The sequence below is a fragment of the Coregonus clupeaformis genome, chromosome 19 (genome assembly GCF_020615455.1).
Source record: "Coregonus clupeaformis isolate EN_2021a chromosome 19, ASM2061545v1, whole genome shotgun sequence".
Classification (NCBI taxonomy): domain Eukaryota; kingdom Metazoa; phylum Chordata; class Actinopteri; order Salmoniformes; family Salmonidae; genus Coregonus; species Coregonus clupeaformis.
Window position 1 is genome coordinate 55,620,519 of NC_059210.1, and position 21,004 is coordinate 55,641,522.

Genomic DNA, 21,004 nt, shown 5'->3' on the forward strand with positions numbered 1-21,004 from the left:
AGAGGGGATATGGCCCCGTGTAGCTCAGATGGTAGAGCATGGTGCTTGCAACGCCAGGGTTGTGGGTTTGATTCCCACGGGGGGCCAGTATGAAAACAATAATGTATGCACTCACTAACTGTAAGTCGCTCTGGATAAGAGCGTCTGCTAAATGACTAAAATGTAAAAATGTAAATCTGGAATCAATTGGCCCAGGAAATTGATTTCACATGAAGGCTAGTATCCACTGGGCCGCCGAAGTATGTCATGAGTTCCCCTCGTGTGTGTGTGTGTGTGTGTTGACATTACTGTCACGTGACCCTATCAGTCCCTACTAGTGTCACTCACAAGACTTCACTCTGTGATGGAGACATGCATCAGTCAAGCCAAACACTTTTACTCAAAGGCACATGATGCCCAGACAGCGGAGCATCTGTAATGTAGTCTACATTATGTTGTTATTATAGAATTGGGTTAAAGGTTGTTAGACGATCAATTGACGTGATGATAAAACTGCATTTTGCTATGCAGGAATCATGAAAGGTCTTTCTTGATTTTCATTGAAGTTTGGATCTACAGTAAATGTTTTTTCTGAAAAAGCATTGAGTGGTTAAAGACACAGCAGTGGGAAACCCCTACTGTGCAAGAATCATTCTGACTAATGTACCGTATCCACCCTTAGGCAGTGAACGTTATTTATAACAAGGGTTACATGGAGAAAATCTGACATCTCTTTAATGAAAATGGATGGCCATCCCTTTAGCAAAATAGATTTGACCTAAACCCTCCCTGAACACTTGAAGAAAAAAAAAGTGACCCTCCCCTATACCCAAAATAATAATTAAAACTAAGTGGACAGCAGATAATATTGTCTACCGTTTACCCTCACATTTTGGACAGACCAGAGCCTTAAATATGCAGTTTTAGAAACTGTTCTTCATCCTGAAAGAATTTTATGGCAACGTAGGAATTTTGATAGCGGGCCAGAAGGTTGTGGGTTCGCAGACCACCGTGGACAAGAGAATAGATGGAAAGATCTCCTTTATAGTAAAACCATTGCATGAATCCATAGCCGTGGGAAGTAGGAGTGCTGAGGGTGCTGCAGAACACCCTGGAAAATCAGAATAAAAAAAATAAAAAATAAAAAATAATCGCAGCACCCCCACACCCAAACATCTTCCTGCGGCAATGCATGAACCTATCATCGTATTTGCAGGTCAGAGAAAAAATTGCCTTTTATAAACATTTCATGCAATTATATATCATTTTACATATTAGCAGAATCTTTTTTAATACCACACAAATTACAAAAATGATGGGCTAGAATGGACAGAGAGATCAGCCTGGTCTCATAGACTAGACGTAACAGTAAAAGTAAATTAGTGACACTCAAATTTGTATGATATGTTACGTTTGGTATGGTTACATAACACAGATGGTTACTTAAGTCAGAAACAACAGCAGGGTGGATGGTTTGGCGTATAACACGAATGTCTAGCAACCCAAAGGTTGTGAGTCCCATCACGGACAATTTTAGCTAATTAGCAACTTTTCAACTACTTCCTACTTTTTAGCTACTTTGCAACTACTTAGCATGTTAGCTAACCCTTCCCCTAACCCTAACCCTCTAACCTAACTCCAAAACTTAACCCTAACCCTCACCCCTGGCCTAGCTAACATTAGCCAGCTAGTTAACATTAGCCACCTAGCTAGAATTCATAACAAATCATACGTTGCGCAACTACGTAACATATTGTACATTTTGCAAATTCATAAAATATCATACGAATTGTAATTCGCAACATATCATACGAAATGGGTGATGGACATCCACAAATTAATATATACCATACGGAACGTAACATATCATACTAAATGGAGGGTTTCGGATTTATGTACATAATTATACGAAATGCTCTGAGACCAGGTTGCAGCGATAGGCCTGTGTTCATCTTATCATATTTCTCCAATGCCAAATCAGCGTATATTGTTTGCAAGGAACCTGTCCCTGTTTGCAAATAATAAGTAATAATGGTACTTTCAAAAGTTAGGCCTACCTTTCCAACCCAGGCATGCTTGCCGATGCAGAATAATGTAAGCTTTAACTGCTGGCTACTCTTCTTCAGTGGCTTAACCCAACGAGAGAAGGTCACAAGTGTTTCCCTAAAAGCTGTCTGGGTTTAAACATCTTCTATTGTACAGAAAGTGAATAGCTTAATCAATTGATAGTGACAGAATTTGATTAGTCTATTTTTTGTCTCCTCGGCTATAGAAGGTTGTAGCTCAGCCTCAATGTCAAAGAAACGAAACAATGTGTAACGTAGACGCAGGGAGTCAGGAAGCAAGTGCAGTTAGTGAGTTTAATGACGAAGAACATTGAACGAAACAAAACAAGAAAAGCGTCTAAACATGGAACAATATTGCCTGGTGGGTGATAACAACGGAGTGCTATATAAAGGGGAAGTAATCAGGGAGGTGATGAATTCCAGGTGTGCCTAATGAGGCGCAGGTGTGCGTAATGAAGGTTGCCAGGTGTGCGTAAGGATGGGTTGCCACGACCGGTGGTTAGTAGACCGGCGACGTTGAGCGCCGGAGAGAGGGAGCGGGAGTGGACGTGACAGGGAGCGAGAGACATCCTGTGCCAAGGTGGGCCACTAGTACTTAATGGAGATGGATTGAGTGGTGCGGGTGATACCTGGGTGGCCAGCAGCAAGGGATGTGTGCGCCCAGGTCAAAAGCCGATCCCTTACCTCTGTGGGAACGTAGGTGCGCTCCGGAGGACAGGTAGCTGGTGAGGGTTCCCTCTCCTGAGCCTGGCAGATGTCCACGTCTATGTCCCAGAGCACGGTGGCAACGATTTGGGAGGGCGGTATGATGGGACCACTCAGGACAGGAACCTCTCCCGAATCATGGAGTCAAGACAGAGCATCTGCTTTGATGTTATTTGAACCTGGGTGGTATGACAAGGTGAAGTTGAATCTAGTAAAGAATAGGGCCCACCTTGCTTGGCGCAGGTTCAGTCGCCTCGCTGTCCGTATGTACTCCAAGTTCCGATGGTCAGTGAGGATGAGAAACGGGTCCGTGGCGCCCTCCAGCTAGTGTCTCCAGTCCTCTAATGCCAACTTCACCGCCAGGAGCTCCCGATCACCGACATCATAGTTCCTATCTGCAGGGGACAGTTTTTTTGAGTAGTATGCACATGGATACAGTTTTTGTGGATTACCTTGACGTTGTGACAGGACAGCCCCCACGCCCACTTCTGAGGCATCCACCTCCACCACGAAGGGCAACGTAGGGTCTGTGTGTTTCAGCAATGGGGCGGAGGTGAAACGCCCCTTCAGCAGGCGGAAGGCCTCATCAGCTGCAGGATTCCACGCCAATTTACGGGGACCACCTTTGGGGAGAGAGGCGATGGAGCTGAAGTTCCTGATGAAGCGGCGGTAAAAGTTGGCAAACCCCAAAAAACGTTGTAGTCCCTTTATGGTCTAGTTTGGTAAAAAAAACTGGGCCCCGCGGAGCTATTCAATGGCGGCCGGCACCAACGGGAGGGGGTAGCGGTACTTGGTGGTGATGACATTGAGACCTCTGTAGTCAATACACGGACGAAGAAGAAACCAGCCGACGCAGGGGAGGTGGATGTGCGGATGAAACCCTGTTGGAGAGCCTCCTGGAAGTACTCCTCTATAGCCTTGGTTTCAGCCACCAACAGTGGGTGGATGCGGCTGCGCGGAGGCACAGAGTCTGTTAGCAGGTCAATGGCACAGTCCCAGAGGCGATGAGGAGCGAGACAGGTGGCGCGAGTCTTGGAGAAAACCTCCCGGAGATCCTGGTAAACCTCTGGGATGTCGGCCTGGAAGGCAACCACAGGACTCTCAACCGACGTGGAATCACAAGGTAAGGGAAAGCAGGTCTTCCGGCATCCCAGTGCCCAGGCTGTAATCTCCATCCTCGGCCAGGAGATGGTGGGGTCGTGGCATTGGAGCCACGGGAGGCCGAGGATGACTTTGTGTACGGGTGCCTGGATGATGAGGAAAGGGAGGCTTTCTTGGTGCAAGGGTCCCATGGTGATGTTGAGTCGTGCTGTGATGTGTGTGACTGTGCCAGATTCCAGTGGTCGGTTATCCAGTCCTTGAACCGGAAACGGAGAGGAGAGTGGGTATTATGTTATGTTCAGGGAGGAGGCAAGGGCCTGGTCAATAAAATTCCCCACAGCTCCAGAGTCCACTAGAGCTGTGGAAACAACACATGAGGGACAGCCAGCTAGTGAAATCGGTACTAAGAAGGGTTTGGTGACGGATGATCGCTGGACCGTCCCTCTGCTCTAGTGGCTCTCGGGTTAGAATGTAGTGGACTCCGTTGAAGCTGGTGTCCCTCCTGGCCACAATAGGGACAGAGCCCCAGTTGTCTCCGACGGAGTCGCTCAGCCGCGGAGAGGCGTGTGGCCCCTACCTCCATGGGTTCAGGAGGAGGGAGAGAGGCGATGGGAGTGCCGACACTCCCGAAGGAGGTTATCCAGACGGATGGCCATCGCGATGAGTGTGTCCAATGAGAGGGTGTTGTCTTGGCATGCCAGCTCCGTCTGGACCTCCTCACACAATCCTCTTCTACAGTGAGGGAAAAAAGTATTTGATCCCCTGCTGATTTTGTACGTTTGCCCACTGACAAAGAAATGATCAGTCTATAATTTTAATGATAGGTTTATTTCAACAGTGAGAGACAGAATAACAACAAAATAATCCAGAAAAACGCATGTCAAAAATGTTATAAATTGATTTGCATTTTAATGAGGGAAATAAGTATTTGACCCCCTCTCAATCAGAAAGATTTCTGGCTCCCAGGTGTCTTTTATACAGGTAACGAGCTGAGATTAGGAGCACACTCTTAAAGGGAGTGCTCCTAATCTCAGTTTGTTACCTGTATAAAAGACACCTGTCCACAGAAGTAATCAATCAATCAGATTCCAAACTCTCCACCATGGCCAAGACCAAAGAGCTCTACAAGGATGTCAGGGACAAGATTGTAGACCTACACAAGGCTGGAATGGGCTACAATACCATCACCAAGCAGCTTGGAAGAAATGGAAGAAACACAAAATAACTGTCAATCTCCCTCGGCCTGGGGCTCCATGCAAGATCTCACCTCGTGGAGTTGCAATGATCATGAGAACGGTGAGGAATCAGCCCAGAACTACACGGGAGGATCTTGTCAATGATCTCAAGGCAGCTGGGACCATAGTCACCAAGAAAACAATTGGTAACACACTACGCCGTGAAGGACTGAAATCCTGCAGCGCCCGCAAGGTCCCCCTGCTCAAGAAAGCACATATACATGCCCGTCTGAAGTTTGCCAATGAACATCTGAATGATTCAGAGGAGAACTGGGTGAAAGTGTTGTGGTCAGATGAGACCAAAATAGAGCTCTTTGGCATCAACTCAACTCGCCATGTTTGGAGGAGGAGGAATGCTGCCTATGACCCCAAGAGAACACCATCCCCACCGTCAAACATGGAGGTGGAAACATTATGCTTTGGTGGTGTTTTTCTGCTAAGGGGACAGGACAACTTCCCTGCATCAAAGGGACGATGGACGGGGCCATGTACCGTCAGATCTTGGGTGAGAACCTCCTTCCCTCAGCCAGGGCATTGAAAATGGGTCGTGGATGGGTATTCCAGCATGACAATGACCCAAAACACACGGCCAAGGCAACAAAGGAGTGGCTCAAGAAGAAGCACATTAAGGTCCTGGAGTGGCCTAGCCAGTCTCCAGACCTTAATCCCATAGAAAATCTGTGGAGGGAGCTGAAGGTTCGAGTTGCCAAACGTCAGCCTCGAAACCTTAATGACTTGGAGAAGATCTGCAAAGAGGAGTAGGACAAAATCCCTCCTGAGATGTGTGCAAACCTGGTGGCCAACTGCAAGAAACATCTGACCTCTGTGATTGCCAACAAGGGTTTTTCCACCAAGTACTAAGTCATGTTTTGCAGAGGGGTCAAATACTTATTTCCCTCATTAAATTAATTTTCTGGATTTTTTTGTTGTTATTCTGTCTCTCACTGTTCAAATAAACCTACCATTAAAATTATAGACTGATAATTTCTTTGTCAGTGGGCAAATGTACAAAATCAGCAGGGGATCAAATACTTTTTTCCCTCACTGTAAATAAGGTGCGGAGCGCCGGCTCAATCCATCCGCTGCCACTGTACGAAAGGTGAGGGTGTACACCGCAGCGGGCTGCTCCTCCTGCCGTAGGTAGAGTAGGCGCTCACACCAAAAAAGCAGGGGAGCATGGCGTCCTTCCTGGTGCTCACCACTCTGGTTTGGTAAGGTCTCATCTGCTTTCAGTATAATGTATGAACTTAAGTATGAAAACACAAAAGTTCCTGTGTCAATTGAATACAAGCAAACTTCAGAGCTAACCAGACAGGCGATCTAAGAGAGACACATTTTATCAACATTTTTGGATAGTCAAAGCCTTTGTTGCAAAGGAAATCTGGGGACAAAAAGGTCATTCGGGGTGGTTGTTGTTATTGCTCTGAGTTGCTCTCTGACATTTTACAAACTAAATTATTACATTGATGTTATTGGACTGTGATCTATTCCAAAGTGTCCTATAGGAGAAAATAAATAAATGTTACTGCCATACCTTTCTCCACCACTAGAGAGAGACACACTCAAACCTTTCTATGTGTTGTACCAAACATGGCTCTGCTCTGTAGTACCACAAGGAGAAGTCCCTCACAAACAGCAGGCTGCTTATGATCCTGAAAAGTGAAGCAAGGTAGGCTACATTTACACAGGCAGCCCAATTCTGATATTTTTTACCCTAAATTGGTATTTTGACCAATCAAATTAGATCTTTTCACATTCAATCTTTTTCAGAGCATTTCTGATTTGTCAAAAATCTAATTCTGATCTTTTAAAAATACGAATGAGTGAAAAAAAGATCAGAATTGGGCTGCCTGTGTAAATGCAGCCGTGGTGTATGAGAGTTCATGTGGAGGCCAGAGTAGTAAAGATAAAGATATGTGGCCAGTAAACCAGTAGGAAGAGCAGCAACACCTACAACATGATACGACAACACAATATATTTTTAACTCAAGTTTCAAAACATTACATTGATTAAATTGATTATAATTATACAACAATAAATAATAAAATATCCCTTCAGATATAGATAGTATTGCTATTTTAGATAAAGATATCAAGCTCTTGGTACGTCAGTTCAGCACTGTTCATACTGCACTGGTAGTAAAAACATACTGTAGTGAAATAGAAAAGGTGCCACAAGGTAAATTGTAGCTGGGATATCTCAGCTCAGTGCAACACTGATTAGTGTTGGTGGATTACCAGGAAAGGCATAGTTAAACAGTAAACTTTACCCCTCCTCTTAATGATCATATGATGCTGGCTAAACACAATCTGCTTGACGAGGAAGAAAGGAGGAGGACAACTAGCTTACTCCCTTTACCTGACAGAAAGAAGTAAAGAACGACAGAGGGAGAGAAAGAGAGAGTTGCTTTGAAGGCATAGGAATAGACCAAGAACACACAACAGAAGACAACAGGAGCCTACAAGTACAAAGGATTTTTAAAAGGGGGAGCATGACTACTATTCAAGTGACTGTGTATGGACCAAAGAAACAGTGGAGAAAGAATTCTAATGGACAGCTCAATTTGGATAGAGGAGTGGACATTACTGCGAGTCCTCCTAAAAAACTGTCCCACTCTATCGAGGAGATCCTGAAGAAGCCATTCAGAGTGGGAGAAGAGAGGCGAAAGGGGCTAGGTGGATGGTCTGTTAACAGACAGAATGAAGAATGCCCATACCAACATGTACATACAGGTACTGTGTGTTCAATTGACCTTGACTTGTTATGTTACCATTATGGGCAGGCTTTGGGGGAGTATACATTAGAAGGTGTTAGATGTCAAATGGCTCATGCTGTCTCAAGTCTGGGAAATTGTATTCTGTGTATCATATTTTACGGTAACATTATCTGAGTTGAGCTAATAGTTCTTGGAGTTATTTTTAGGACAAATATAATCAAGCAATATTCTGCTTTCTTTCTGTCCACAGAAGGAACGTTTCAACACAGGGTGCGGCCACAGCATGTGCACATCGTCACTGACTGGAGAGGTGACCATACTTCATTTCACCACAACACAGAGGTCACAAGACTACACCCTGGAGAGTGCAACATTGACCGCATCTCCCCAGACCACAGTGGGGACTCCAGCAGCCACAGTAATGGCTCCTGTAAGGATAGTATTGTTCAGGGCAGAGCAGGGAGAGAGGAGGGCCAGGACCAAGGCAGAACCCAGTGGGAGAGGAACAGCTGCCAGGCTCGTCATGGTGAGATTTAACACAGGTCTTACAGTCAATATTGCTGGAATCAAGCAGTGGAATTATATCTGAGGATGAACGACATTACAAAAAAGGGTTTTTGATTATGATGATGATAATGAGGAATGACGACGGATGATGATGATAATTATGATGATGATACAGACTCTTTTGCTTGTGTTTGGTGTGCACAGTGCAGAGGAGGAGAAGGAAGACCCGAACCAGCTTCACTACAGGTCAGGTGGAGAAGCTGGAGAAGGTGTTCCTGGAGACCCACTATCCTGATGTCCACATCCGGGACACGCTGGCCTCTCATCTGCAGCTCACTGAGGGAAGAGTACAGGTATGCTAGCATGAAACAGATAAATATAGAGGTGAAAGAAACGCACACCTATTTAGGCGAGGTGCTGGCTAAAGAAGTAAAACACTTGAAAAAGAAAAGGAAAGCAGCACACTCTGGGAGCTCAAATGTAATAATTTAATAACCTAATAACCAACGTTTCGACAGACAAGCTGTCTTCATCAGGGTATAATGACAAACACTACCGGTCACTAGTTTATATAGTGTCAAAGGACACACGCAGGTGTCTGTAATCATGGCCGGGTGTAGCCTAACAGCATTGGTTAATTCACAGATAAACAGAACATACAAAAAACATGGATAGCATATGATCATAGATACAACTTGGCTACATAGGCCCACAAACATTTACAATGAATAGCAAAATCACAAGAATGGCTTCAAATCAAAGTATAAGTTGAGACCGAAGGGAGCAAGGGTCTTTAAATTAAAGATCCAGGCAGCCTCTCGTTTTAACAATAAGTTGTCGAGGTCACCCCCTCTCCTAGGGAGGGTGACATGTTCGATGCCGATATAACGTAGGGACGAAATCGAGTGGTTCGCTTCCAAAAAGTGGGCAGCGACTGGGTATGTCGAGTTTTTGCACCTAATGGTGCTATGATGTTCCGAGATTCGTACTTTTAATTCGCGCTTTGTTTTACCCACATAATGTTTACCACAAGGACAAGTGGAGCACGTAACAACCCCTTTGATTGGGATCTGTTTCCCTGTTTGGGGGTGTTTAAAGGATCTACATTTGTAAGTGCCATTGCATTGAGCGCAGCCGTTACACTTGTAGTTTCCATCCCGTAGAGGCGCAAATAGACGTTGTGCAGGGATATTTAGGGGTGGTAAATCCGAGTTTACCAATTGATCTGAGGTTTCTGCCCCGCGAGAATACAACCAAGGGAGGGTCCGAAAACACATTACCAATACTGTCATCGGATCTTAGAATGTGCCAATGTTTGTGAACGATTCCCTTAATTTGTTCAGAGCACTTTGAATAGCGTGTCGTTAGAACGCAAGAATGCTTCTTTTTGCGAGACTGGCCCTGAAATGGCAGTATTAATCTGACAATGTTTGTACCCCTCTCCTTGAATGTTCTTTGCGTCTCAGCCATATATCGATCGAAATCTGATAGTTTTTTTTACAAATTATTTTGATTCGACAGAATTGGCTGTAGGGCAAACTGTTTTTCAAGGGAAGCGGGTGACAACTATCAGCCCTCAACAAACTGTTACGTTCAGTAGGTTTCCTTTAAAGATCAGTGTATAGAACATTATCCTCAAACAAAATCAGAAGATCAAGGAAACTGATTTGACGTGTGTCAGATTGCATAGTAAATCTCAGGTGCTCAGAACAAGAGTTAAGAAAAACATAGAATGCCTGGAGCTGTTTTAAGTCACCCCTCCATAGAACAAAAATATAATCGATGTACAATTTCCAAATAATAATGTTAGGCAATAAATGTTAGGCAAATTGACTGTTTCTCAATGTAACCCACATACAAATTAGCATAGTTAGGAGCCATAGGGGATCCCATAGCAGTACCCTTCGTCTGAATAAAGAAATCATTTAGAAATATGAAGTAGTTGTGTGTGAGTACTATTTCAGCCAGTGTTATAATGCATGCACTGGAAGGTAGTTCATTTGGGTGACGTTGCAGAAGAAAATGTTCCATTGCTTCAATACCGCCCCCGTGTGGAATATTCGTATATAACGACTCAACATCAAAAGTAACTAACAAGGTATTATCAGGGAGAGGATCAAGAGATTCAATAGAGATCATACTGCTGGTGTCCTTTACAAAGGAGGGGAGCTTTTCTGCGAGAGGTCTAATAAAAAAGTCAACAAAGGTCGATAAAGGGGCTGTTACTGCATCAATGCCCGCTACAATAGGGCGCCCTGGAGGTTTTGTAACATTCTTGTGTAATTTCGGCAAAGTATAGAAAGTGGCAATTTTAGGGTGTTGAATAGCCAAAAAATCGTGTTCTTTTTTGGTGTTTTTTTGTTGTTGTTGAAACATCCGTTTAAGGGAATACTTTAGCTCCCCTAATCGTGATATTTCAACTGAACATGTAGGTGGCTCACCTGCACATACTCCGACTCCTTTCAGAAGTAAGAGTTACTTTGTACCTCCAGCCAATCGCAATCACTCTATTGAGACATGTTGAAAAAGATGTTGGTAATCTCCTTAAGAACAAACAGGAGTACGTATCTTTTCAAAATTTACCCAAGGATGAAAAACAAGCTTTGCTTGATTTACAATCCGATACGTCAGTTCTTACCCGCCCTGCTGATAAGTGTGGGTCGGTTGTACTCATGGATAGTTTAGGACAGATCCTTTAAACACCCCCAAACAGGGAAACAGATCCCAATCAAAGGGGTTATTACGTGCTCCACTAAGGCAGTTATTTATCTTATAACTTGTCCTTGTGGTAAACATGTGGGTAAAACAAAGCGCGAATTAAAAGAATGAATCTCGGAACATCATAGCACCATTAGGTGCAAAAACTTGACATACCCAGTCGCTGCCCACTTTTTGGAAGCGAACCACTCGATTTCGTCTCTACGTTATATCGGCACCTCGACAACTTATTGTTAAAACGAGAGGCTGCCTGGATCTTTAATGTAAAGACCCTTGCTCCCTTTGGTCTCAACTTTGATTTGAAGCCATTCTTGTGATTTTGCTATTCATTGTAAATGTTTGTGGGCCTATGTAGCCAAGCTGTATCTATGATCGTATGCTATCCAGGTTTTTTGTATGTTCTGTTTAACTGTGAATTAACCAATGCTATTAAGCCACACCCGGCCATGATTACAGACACCTGCGTGTGTCCTTTGACACTATATAAACTAGTGACCCGCAGTGTTTGTCATTATACCCTGATGAAGACAGCTTGTCTGTTGAAAGTTGGTTATTGCATCTGAGTTACTAGTGTGCGGCTTTCCTTTTCTTTTTCAAATGCTAACATGAAACACCTGAGACATGGTGAAATATATCTACAGTTTAAGCTTCTTATATGAGTACATTGATTACAAGTAAAATTAATTAAACGTTGTATATGGGTTCAACAAAGATTTCCAATTGAATTTTACAAAAAATCTTAAAATATTACAGCAATAATCAGTGAGAATAAAATACTGACACTGTTATGAAGAGTTGTCTTGAGTTATCACTGTTATCCATGTTTGCCATCTGGAGAAAACAGAAACAGTCCTTATCATCTGCTTGCATACAGTTGAAGTCGGAAGTTTACATACACTTAGGTTGGAGTCATTAAAAATCGTTTTTCAACCACCACAAATTTCTTTTTAACAAACTATAGTTTTGACAAGTCTGTTATGACATCTACTTTGTGCATGACACAAGTAATTTTTTAAAGGATGAACCAGACTTGTGGAGGTCTACAAATTTTTTTTCTGAGGTCTTGGCTGATTTCTTTTGATTTTCCCATGATGTCAATCAAAGAGGAACTGAGTTCGAAGGTAGGCCTTGAAATACATCCACAGGTACACCTCCAATTGACTCAAATGATGTCAATTAGCCTATCAGAAGCTTCTAAAGCCATTACATCATTTTCTGGAATTTTCCAAGCTGTTTAAAGGCACAGTCAACTTAGTGTATGTAAACTTCTGACCCACTGGAATTGTGATACAGTGAATTATAAGTGAAATAATCTGTCTGTAAACTAAACAATTGTTGGAAAAATTACTTGTGTCATGTACAAAGTAGATGTCCTAACCGACTTGCCAAAACTATAGTTTGTTAACAAGAAATGTGTGGAGTGGTTGAAAAACGAGTTATAATGACTCCAACCTAAGTGTATGTAAACTTCCGACTTAAACTATATAAACACCATGGGACCACGCAGCCGTCATACCGCTCAGGAAGGAGACGTGTTCTGTGTACTACTGATGAACGTACTTTGGTGCGAAAAGTGCAAATCAATCCCAGAACAACAGCAAAGAACCTTGTGAAGATGCTGGAGGAAACAGGTACAAAAGTATCTATATCCGCAGTAAAACGAGTCCTATATCGACATAATCTGAAAGGCCGCTCAGCAAAGAAGAAGCCACGGCTCCAAAACCGCCATAAAAAAGACAGACTACGGTTTACAACTGCACATGGGGACAAAGATCGTACTTTTTGGAGAAATGTCCTCTGGTCTGATGAAACAAAAATAGAACTGTTTGGCCATAATGACCATCGTTGTGTTTGGAGGAAAAAGGGGGGGGCTTGCAAACCGAAGAACACCATCCCAACCGTGAAGCACGGGGGTGGCAGCATCATGCTGTGGGGGTGCTTTGCTGCAGGAGGGACTGGTGCACTTCACAAAATAGATGGCATCATGAGGAAGGAAAATGATGTGGATATATTGAATTAACATCTCAAGACATCAGTCAGCAAGTTAAAGCTTGGTCGCAAATGGGTCTTCAAAATGGACAATGAACCCAAGCATACTTCCAAAGTTGTGGCAAAATGGCTTAAGGACAACAAAGTCAAGGTATTGGAGTGGCCATCACAAAGCCCTGACCTCAATCCTATAGAAATGTGTGGGCAGAACTGAAAAAGTGTGTGCGAGCAAGGAGGCCTACAAACCTGACTCAGTTACACCAGCTCTATCAGGAGGAATGGGCCAAAATTCACCCAACTTTTTGTGGGAAGCTTGTGGAAGGCTACCCGAAACATTTGACCCAAGTTAAACAATTTAAAAGCAATGCTACCAAATACTAATTGGGTGTATGTAAACTTCTGACCCACTGGGAATGTGATGAAATAAATAAAAGCTGAAATAAATCATTCTTTCTACTATTATTCTGACATTTCACATTCTTAAAATAAAGTGGTGATCCTAACTGACCTAAAACAGCGAATTTTTACTAGGATTAAATGTCAGGAATTGTGAAAACCTGAGTTTAAATGTATTTGGCTAAGGTGTATGTAAACTTCCGACTTCAACTGTAAGTTAAACACCAAGTTATCTGTCGGAGGGCACAAACAAACATTTGCTATCATGCTAACTCATTCACTGTTGTCTTCAGATTTGGTTCCAGAACCGCAGAGCCAAATGGAGGAAGACTGAGACGCTAAGGGACGTGAAAATGATGGCCAGAGACCAGTCCCCTATATGTACATCCAAACCTGGGCTACTTTATAGTAAGGTGGGTGTAATATAGTTTTAATCAAAACCAGCAAGTGTATAATTACATTGCTTAGGCATTGAAACAAACTATTAAATACAATATTCAAATGGCCACCCGGACTATTTGCATTGACCCCCCCCCCCCCTTTGTTTTCACTGCTGCAACTCACTGTTTATTATCTATGCATAGTCACTTTACCCCTACCTACATGTACAAATTATCTCGACTAACTTGTACCCCCGCACAGCCTCCACAGATACAGATGTGTCAGATAAGGATACAGATAGACAGTATACAGTGGATGCTGCTGAGGGGAGGACGACTCATAATAATGTCCGGAATGGAGTAAATGGAATGGTATCAAACACATGCATGTGTTTTATACCATTCCATTCACTCCATTCCAGCCATTACACTCCATTCCAGACATTACACTCCATTCCAGACATTATTATGAGACGTCCTCCCCTCAGCAGCCTCCACTGACAGTATATGTGACTGTATAAGATGTGAGTCATGCTTGAGACAGTTGACAAAATCCTCAATAAAATGATCCTGTCATTTGTTTCCATGACAAATCAGGGTGAAGAGGCTATCTCTCTGTTTCCGTTGAATGCTTACTCACTACGGTACGGGCCGTACCAACTACTACAAAAGCTTCACCCAGGGGGATTTCCATTCCAGCCTTTTCTACCTATGTTGCCACACCTGCATCACCAAGCTCTATGCTCCCCCTGGATCTGACATTCATTCCCCATCCCAATAGTCACTTTCAGTTGACACAATGAACACTAAAGCAATTCATCTTCAAAGCTTTGTAAATAGGATGCATCTGTATGTTGTCATCTGTGTCCGTGATGATGGAATCATGGTGCTGCTGTTGAAACTGATGAATGAATTGATAATTGAGTATTATCTCGCACAGATAAAGCAATATGGCTGAGTAAAGTGAATGAAATGTTTATGTTTTTTATCAACTCACTTCCACTTATCCAGATATGTTGATTGGAATTGTATAATGATATTGTAAATACATGAATACACATACATAAATAAATACTGTAATACATCTAATTCCTAATGATTACATTTGTGTTGTGGCTGTATTTCTTATGTGGCTGTGGTTCTGAAAATCTTGTGTAACATTGATGTTAAGAATAGTCCCTGTACACTAAAATAGGCTCTGAAAGATAATCCCTATTGTAGGACTTCTTATGTACAGGTATAAATACATGTGAAAGTGTACATTTCCATTAATAAAGCTGGTAATAATAGCCCTTTATTTACAACAGAATGCCTCTGAAGCTGCTTATTCAACCTACTTGTGTTTTGGTGATAACTCTCAATACGGATATTATGTGAGGAGTGTATTTCTGAGTACAACGGTTTAATGGCATAATTATCTGCAGGACAGATGGTTTAGCTATGTGTTTATAGTCTACAAAGATCTACTATTGTGTACCCTAGCAACCCTTCCCTTCCTTATCGTTTCTATGGGTTTATTGTTATATTGTCTCCTTATCTTAATTTGAGCTGGGGTTATTGATGGGTCAGATGGTGAATTCAGAGAAGTACATTTTCAAGAATTTCAGCTATATTTGACCCCTACTGACAAAATGTAGACAGGATACAACCTTTTAAAACTTTTTCTGTGTCATCCTGGATGATTGTAAGTGCAGTGTGTCCACATATGGGGTTGTATTTGATGTTTTTTTAATGGTCAAATAAATCAAATAAAAAATACAGTACGTCTTGTACTAGACAAGATACAGTACATATCTGGTACTATTATGGTTCCAATGGCTCAGAATGTTGGACTGTTTTGGTTTCTGAAAGGCCACATACGGAATGAGTTAACTGTATAACTCAGTTTGGAGTAAACTTGTCTGCTTACTGACCATACAATACATGAAGATTTAAAAAAAAATATTTATCACTTATATAGAGTGGGGAGAACAAGTATTTGATACACTGCCGATTTTGCAGGTTTTCCTACTTACAAAGCATGTAGAGGTCTGTAATTTTTATCATAGGTACACTTCAACTGTGAGAGACGGAAAATCCAGAAAATCACATTGTATGATTTTTAAGTAATTCATTTGCATTTTATTGCATGACATAAGTATTTGATACATCAGAAAAGCAGAACTTAATATTTGGTACAGAAACCTTTGTTTGCAATTACAGAGATCATACGTTTCCTGTAGGTCTTGACCAGGTTTGCACACACTGCAGCAGGGATTTTGGCCCACTCCTCCATACAGACCTTCTCCAGATCCTTCAGGTTTCGGGGCTGTCGCTGGGCAATACGGACTTTCAGCTCCCTCCAAAGATTTTCTATTGGGTTCAGGTCTGGAGACTGGCTAGGCCACTCCAGGACCTTGAGATGCTTCTTACGGAGCCACTCCTAAGTTGCCCTGGCTGTGTGTTTCGGGTCGTTGTCATGCTGGAAGACCCAGCCACGTCCCATCTTCAATGCTCTTACTGAGGGAAGGAGGTTGTTGGCCAAGATCTTGCGATACATGGCCCCATCCATCCTCCCCTCAATACGGTGCAGTCGTCCTGTCCCCTTTGCAGAAAAGCATCCCCAAAGAATGATGTTTCCACCTCCATGCTTCACGGTTGGGATGGTGTTCTTGGGGTTGTACTCATCCTTCTTCTTCCTCCAAACACGGCGAGTGGAATTTAGACCAAAAAGCTCTATTTTTGTCTCATCAGACCACATAACCTTCTCCCATTCCTCCTCTGGATCATCCAGATGGTCATTGGCAAACTTCAGACGGGCCTGGACATGCGCTGGCTTGAGCAGGGGGACCTTGCGTGCGCTGCAGGATTTTAATCCATGACGGTGTAGTGTGTTACTAATGGTTTTCTTTGAGACTGTGGTCCCAGCTCTCTTCAGGTCATTGACCAGGTCCTGCCGTGTAGTTCTGGGCTGATCCCTCACCTTCCTCATGATCATTGATGCCCCATGAGGTGAGATCTTGCATGGAGCCCCAGACCAAGTGTGATTGACCGTCATCTTGAACTTCTTCCATTTTCTAATAATTGCGCCAACAGTTGTTGCCTTCTCACCAAGCTGCTTGCCTATTGTCTTGTAGCCCATCCCAGCCTTGTGCAGGTCTACAATTTTATCCCTGATGTCCTTACACAGCTCTCTGGTCTTGGCCATTGTGGAGAGGTTGGAGTCTGTTTGATTGAGTGTGTGGACAGGTGTCTTTTATACAGGTAACGAGTTCAAACAGGTGCAGTTAATACAGGTAATGAGTGGAGAACAGGAGGGCTTCTTAAAGAAAAACTAACAGGTCTGTGAGAGCCGGAATTCTTACTGGTTGGTAGGCGATCAAATACTTATGTCATGCAATAAAATGCAAATTAATTACTTAAAAATCATACAATGTGATTTTCTGGATTTTTGTTTTAGATTCGGTCTCTCACAGTTGAAGTGTACCTATGATAAGAATTACAGACCTCTACATGCTTTGTAAGTAGGAAAACCTGCAAAATCGGCAGTGTATCAAATACTTGTTCTCCCCACTGTATATGAACAATGCTGATACACCAATTAGTTAAGTAAAGGTGCATGTGGAAAGTGGAATGAGTAACCAATTAAAAAACACTCGCATTTTCTGGACACATTTGCATATTTATTGGACTTCATTTATTCTATTTTTATTCCACTGAGCTGTTATTTTGTACTATTTTTCAAATGAATTACTTCTATTGTATTATTGTCACATTTTTGAGAGGTGAACCTGCAAGTACGCATTTCATTGTACTGTGTACACCATGTGTATCCTGTGTATATGACAATAAACTTGACTTGACTTGTTTGGCTACAGTGGCTTGCGAAATTATACCCCCCCCCCCCCTTGGCATTGTTCCTATTTTGTTGCCTTACAACCTGGAAATAAAATGGATTTTTTGGGGGGTTTGTATAATTTGATTTACACAACATGCCTACCACTTTGAAGATGAAAAATATTTTTTCTTGTGAAACAATCAATACTTTGTAGAGCCACCTTTTGCAGCAATTACAGCTGCAAGTCTCTTGGGGTATGTCTCTATAAGCTTGGCACATCTAGCCACTGGGATTTTTGGCCATTCTTCAAGGCAAAACTGCTCCAGCTCCTTCAAGTTGGATGGGTTCCGCTGGTATACAGCAATCTTTAAGTCATACCACAGATTCTCAATTGGATTGAGGTCTGGGCTTTGACTAGGCCATTCCAAGACATTTAAATGTTTCCCCTTAAACCACTCGAGTGTTGTTTTAGCAGTATGCTTAGGGTCATTGTCCTGCTGGAAGGTGAACCTCCGTCCCAGTCTCAAATCTCTGGAAGACTGAAACAGGTTTCCCTCAAGGATTTCCCTGTATTTAGCGCCATCCATCATTCCTTCAATGCTGGCCAGTTTCCCAGTCCCTGCCGATGAAAAACATCCCCACAGCATGATGCTGCCACCACCATGCTTCACTGTGGGGATGGTGTTCCCGGGGTGATGAGAGGTGTTGGGTTTGCGGAGGTCCCATTCTGTGAGCTTGTGTGGCCTACCACTGAGCTGTTGTTGCTCCTAGACGTTTCCACTTCACAATAACAGCACTTACAGTTGAACGGGGCAGCTCTAACAGGGCAGAAATTTGACTAACTGATTTGTTGGAAAGGTGGCATCCTATGACGGTGCCATGTTGAAAGTCACTGAGCTCTTCAGTGAGGCCATTCTACTGCCAATGTTTGTCTATGGAGATTGCATGGCTGTGTGCTCGATTTATACACCTGTCAGCAACGGGTGTTGCTGAAATAGCTGAATCCACTAATTTGAAGGGGTGTCCACATACTTTTGTATATATAGTGTACCTCATCACAGACATAATTCATGAATGACCATATGTTGCGACCTGTTGCCTTTGTCGCTCGTTTGGAATACAGAAGTGAACAACCATGTATATACATTTTTGTTGATAGCAAGCACTGTCCTTACTAATAACTGTATGTTTTTATCCTTACTGGCCGTGGGATGTTCCTGTATCATCCAGTAGATGACAATGTTAATGTAACCAACGTTAACCCAGTTTAAATGACTCTGCTTCTATTTTTTTTATTTTTTTTGTAGCCTAATTAAACTCATTTTACATTTCAATTCTTGTCTGGATATAATACACCTTAACACCATAGAAATGAGCCTATATGGTTTGGTCATTTGTACAGCATAAAACACGAATATTGACAGTGATTGAATCCAATATCTCTTAAGAAAATAATATTTTAGGTAACTCTAAAAATAATATTTGTCAAAATTCTGATCTTCACAGGTTACAGGTAGGCCTATTCAAAATTACCCAGCCAATATCTTTTTATTTTCTCAGCGTTGACAGGCAAGATGTGTCGACGTGTAGTCCTACTGACGTCACGGGAGAGCGGATGGATGCAACTTCGTGGACCACTTTGCTTCATAATAATCGAGAGATGGCGTCCGGCACTCCGTGAATAAGCAAAAATTATCATAAAGAATTGATGAAGAGGTCACTCTACTGGAATGTATCATTATGCTACGACCCCTCAATTGAAGTAGGCTAATAATCATCATATTTCACTGATAGAAACAGCATTTATTTTGGTGCTCTTCCGCAATAGCCTATTCCACCTGGCTTCCGCACATTTAACAGGGGGGTGGGTTCCGCTGCGTTTGTTTCAGCATCCTCCAGCTTCAGCCTCTGTGTATCCAACGCAAGGAGACTGGGAGAGAAGGGCGATGGCTGCCGGTAGAGGATACGGGGAGACTGTGGATCAGTACCGTGCGGAGGTGGAGCGGCTCACCCAGGAACTTGCGGAAGCGAACAGAGAGAAGATTAGGGCGGCAGAATGCGGTCTTGTTGTGTTGGAAGAGAACCAGACTCTGAAGCACCAGTATGCCGATCTGGAATCGGAACAGGAGACGCTGAAGCAAGAGTTGGAACAATTACAAGAGGTAGGTTATACAGTATGTTACAGTAGGATACAGCCTTTCTTTCCTTATTCAAGAGAATTCAATGCTGTATGGGTCAATCAGGACCAAACCTATTATTAGATCATATTACTAGGCTACATGAAATGGCAAGACACATTCATTGTATATAAACTATAGCATGTTTATTTAAATTTGGGTGAGCTTATTGCCATATGTTGGAAAATTCTGAGACATTATTTGTATGGAAAAGGTGTGTGTGTGTGTGTGTGTGTGTGTGTGTGTGTGTGTGTGTGTGTGTGTGTCAGGGTTTCCGTTAGCTGGTAATATCTGGCTTTTGGCAACAACAACAAAAAAGAAAACCAATAAATAAAATTGTCACCAGCCAATCAATGTCTGGGAGAAGAAAAAAATCCCATTGCTAAATAATCATTTTTAGCCTATTCATTGATGAAAATACCAATCGATGTAAATACATTTGACCGGTCATGGTTATCAATCTATAGGTTAATTTGCATAATTTAGTGGAATTAAATTGGTGCTTGTGTATTTTCGTTAGTTCTTATGATTCTTATTTGTCACATGCACACAGCATGCGGATGCAGAGCATAGCACAGCATATACAGTGAGGGAAAAAAGTATTTGATCCCCTGCTGATTTTGTGTGTTTGCCCACTGACAAAGAAATGATCAGTCTATAATTTTAATGGTAGGTTTATTTGAACAGTGAGAGATAGAATAACAACAAAAAAATCCAGAAAAACGCATGTCAAAAATGTTATAAATTGATTTGCATTTTAATGAGGGAAATAAGTATTTGACCCCCTCTCAATCAGAAAGATTTCTGGCTCCCAGGTGACTTTTATACAGGTAACGAGCTGAGATTAGGAGCACACTCTTAAAGGGAGTGCTCCTAATCTCAGTTTGTTACCTGTATAAAAGACACCTGTCCACAGAAGCAATCAATCAGATTCCAAACTCTCCACCATGGCCAAGACCAAAGAGCTCTCCAAGGATGTCAGGGACAAGATTGTAGACCTACACAAGGCTGGAATGGGCTACAAGACCATCGGCAAGCAGCTTGGTGAGAAGGTGACAACAGTTGGTGCGATTATTCGCAAATGGAAGAAACACAAAATAACTGTCAATCTCCCTCGGCCTGGGGCTCCATGCAAGATCTCACCTCGTGGAGTTGCAATGATCATGAGAACGGTGAGGAATCAGCCCAGAACTACACAGGAGGATCTTGTCAATGAT

At 42.5% G+C, this 21,004-nt stretch overlaps 2 protein-coding genes across 6 annotated transcripts in view; both read left to right on the forward strand.

The window, feature by feature from the left end:
• Window positions 1–7,342: 7,342 nt before the first annotated feature.
• LOC121531437 (retinal homeobox protein Rx3-like) lies at window positions 7,343–15,076 on the forward strand. Its single transcript, XM_041836676.2, has 5 exons — window positions 7,343–7,819; window positions 8,054–8,329; window positions 8,515–8,663; window positions 13,707–13,826; window positions 14,391–15,076. Exons 1-5 carry the CDS (start codon window positions 7,579–7,581, stop codon window positions 14,550–14,552), a joined length of 948 nt encoding a protein of 315 aa, XP_041692610.1. The 5' UTR covers window positions 7,343–7,578; the 3' UTR covers window positions 14,553–15,076.
• Window positions 15,077–19,230: 4,154 nt separating this feature from the next.
• LOC121532292 (protein bicaudal D homolog 1-like) overlaps window positions 19,231–21,004 on the forward strand; it is a 105,844-nt gene continuing 104,070 nt past the window's right edge. For 4 of the 5 annotated variants that reach the window (XM_041838150.2, XM_041838151.2, XM_041838147.2 and 1 more), the window contains exons 1-2: window positions 19,231–19,372; window positions 19,500–19,772. In XM_041838150.2, the coding sequence (XP_041694084.1) occupies window positions 19,319–19,372; window positions 19,500–19,772 (327 nt within the window). In that variant the 5' untranslated portion in view covers window positions 19,231–19,318. Of the gene's footprint in view, window positions 19,773–21,004 lie in introns of all 5 variants that reach the window. The other variant, XM_041838148.2, reaches the window with a different exon arrangement.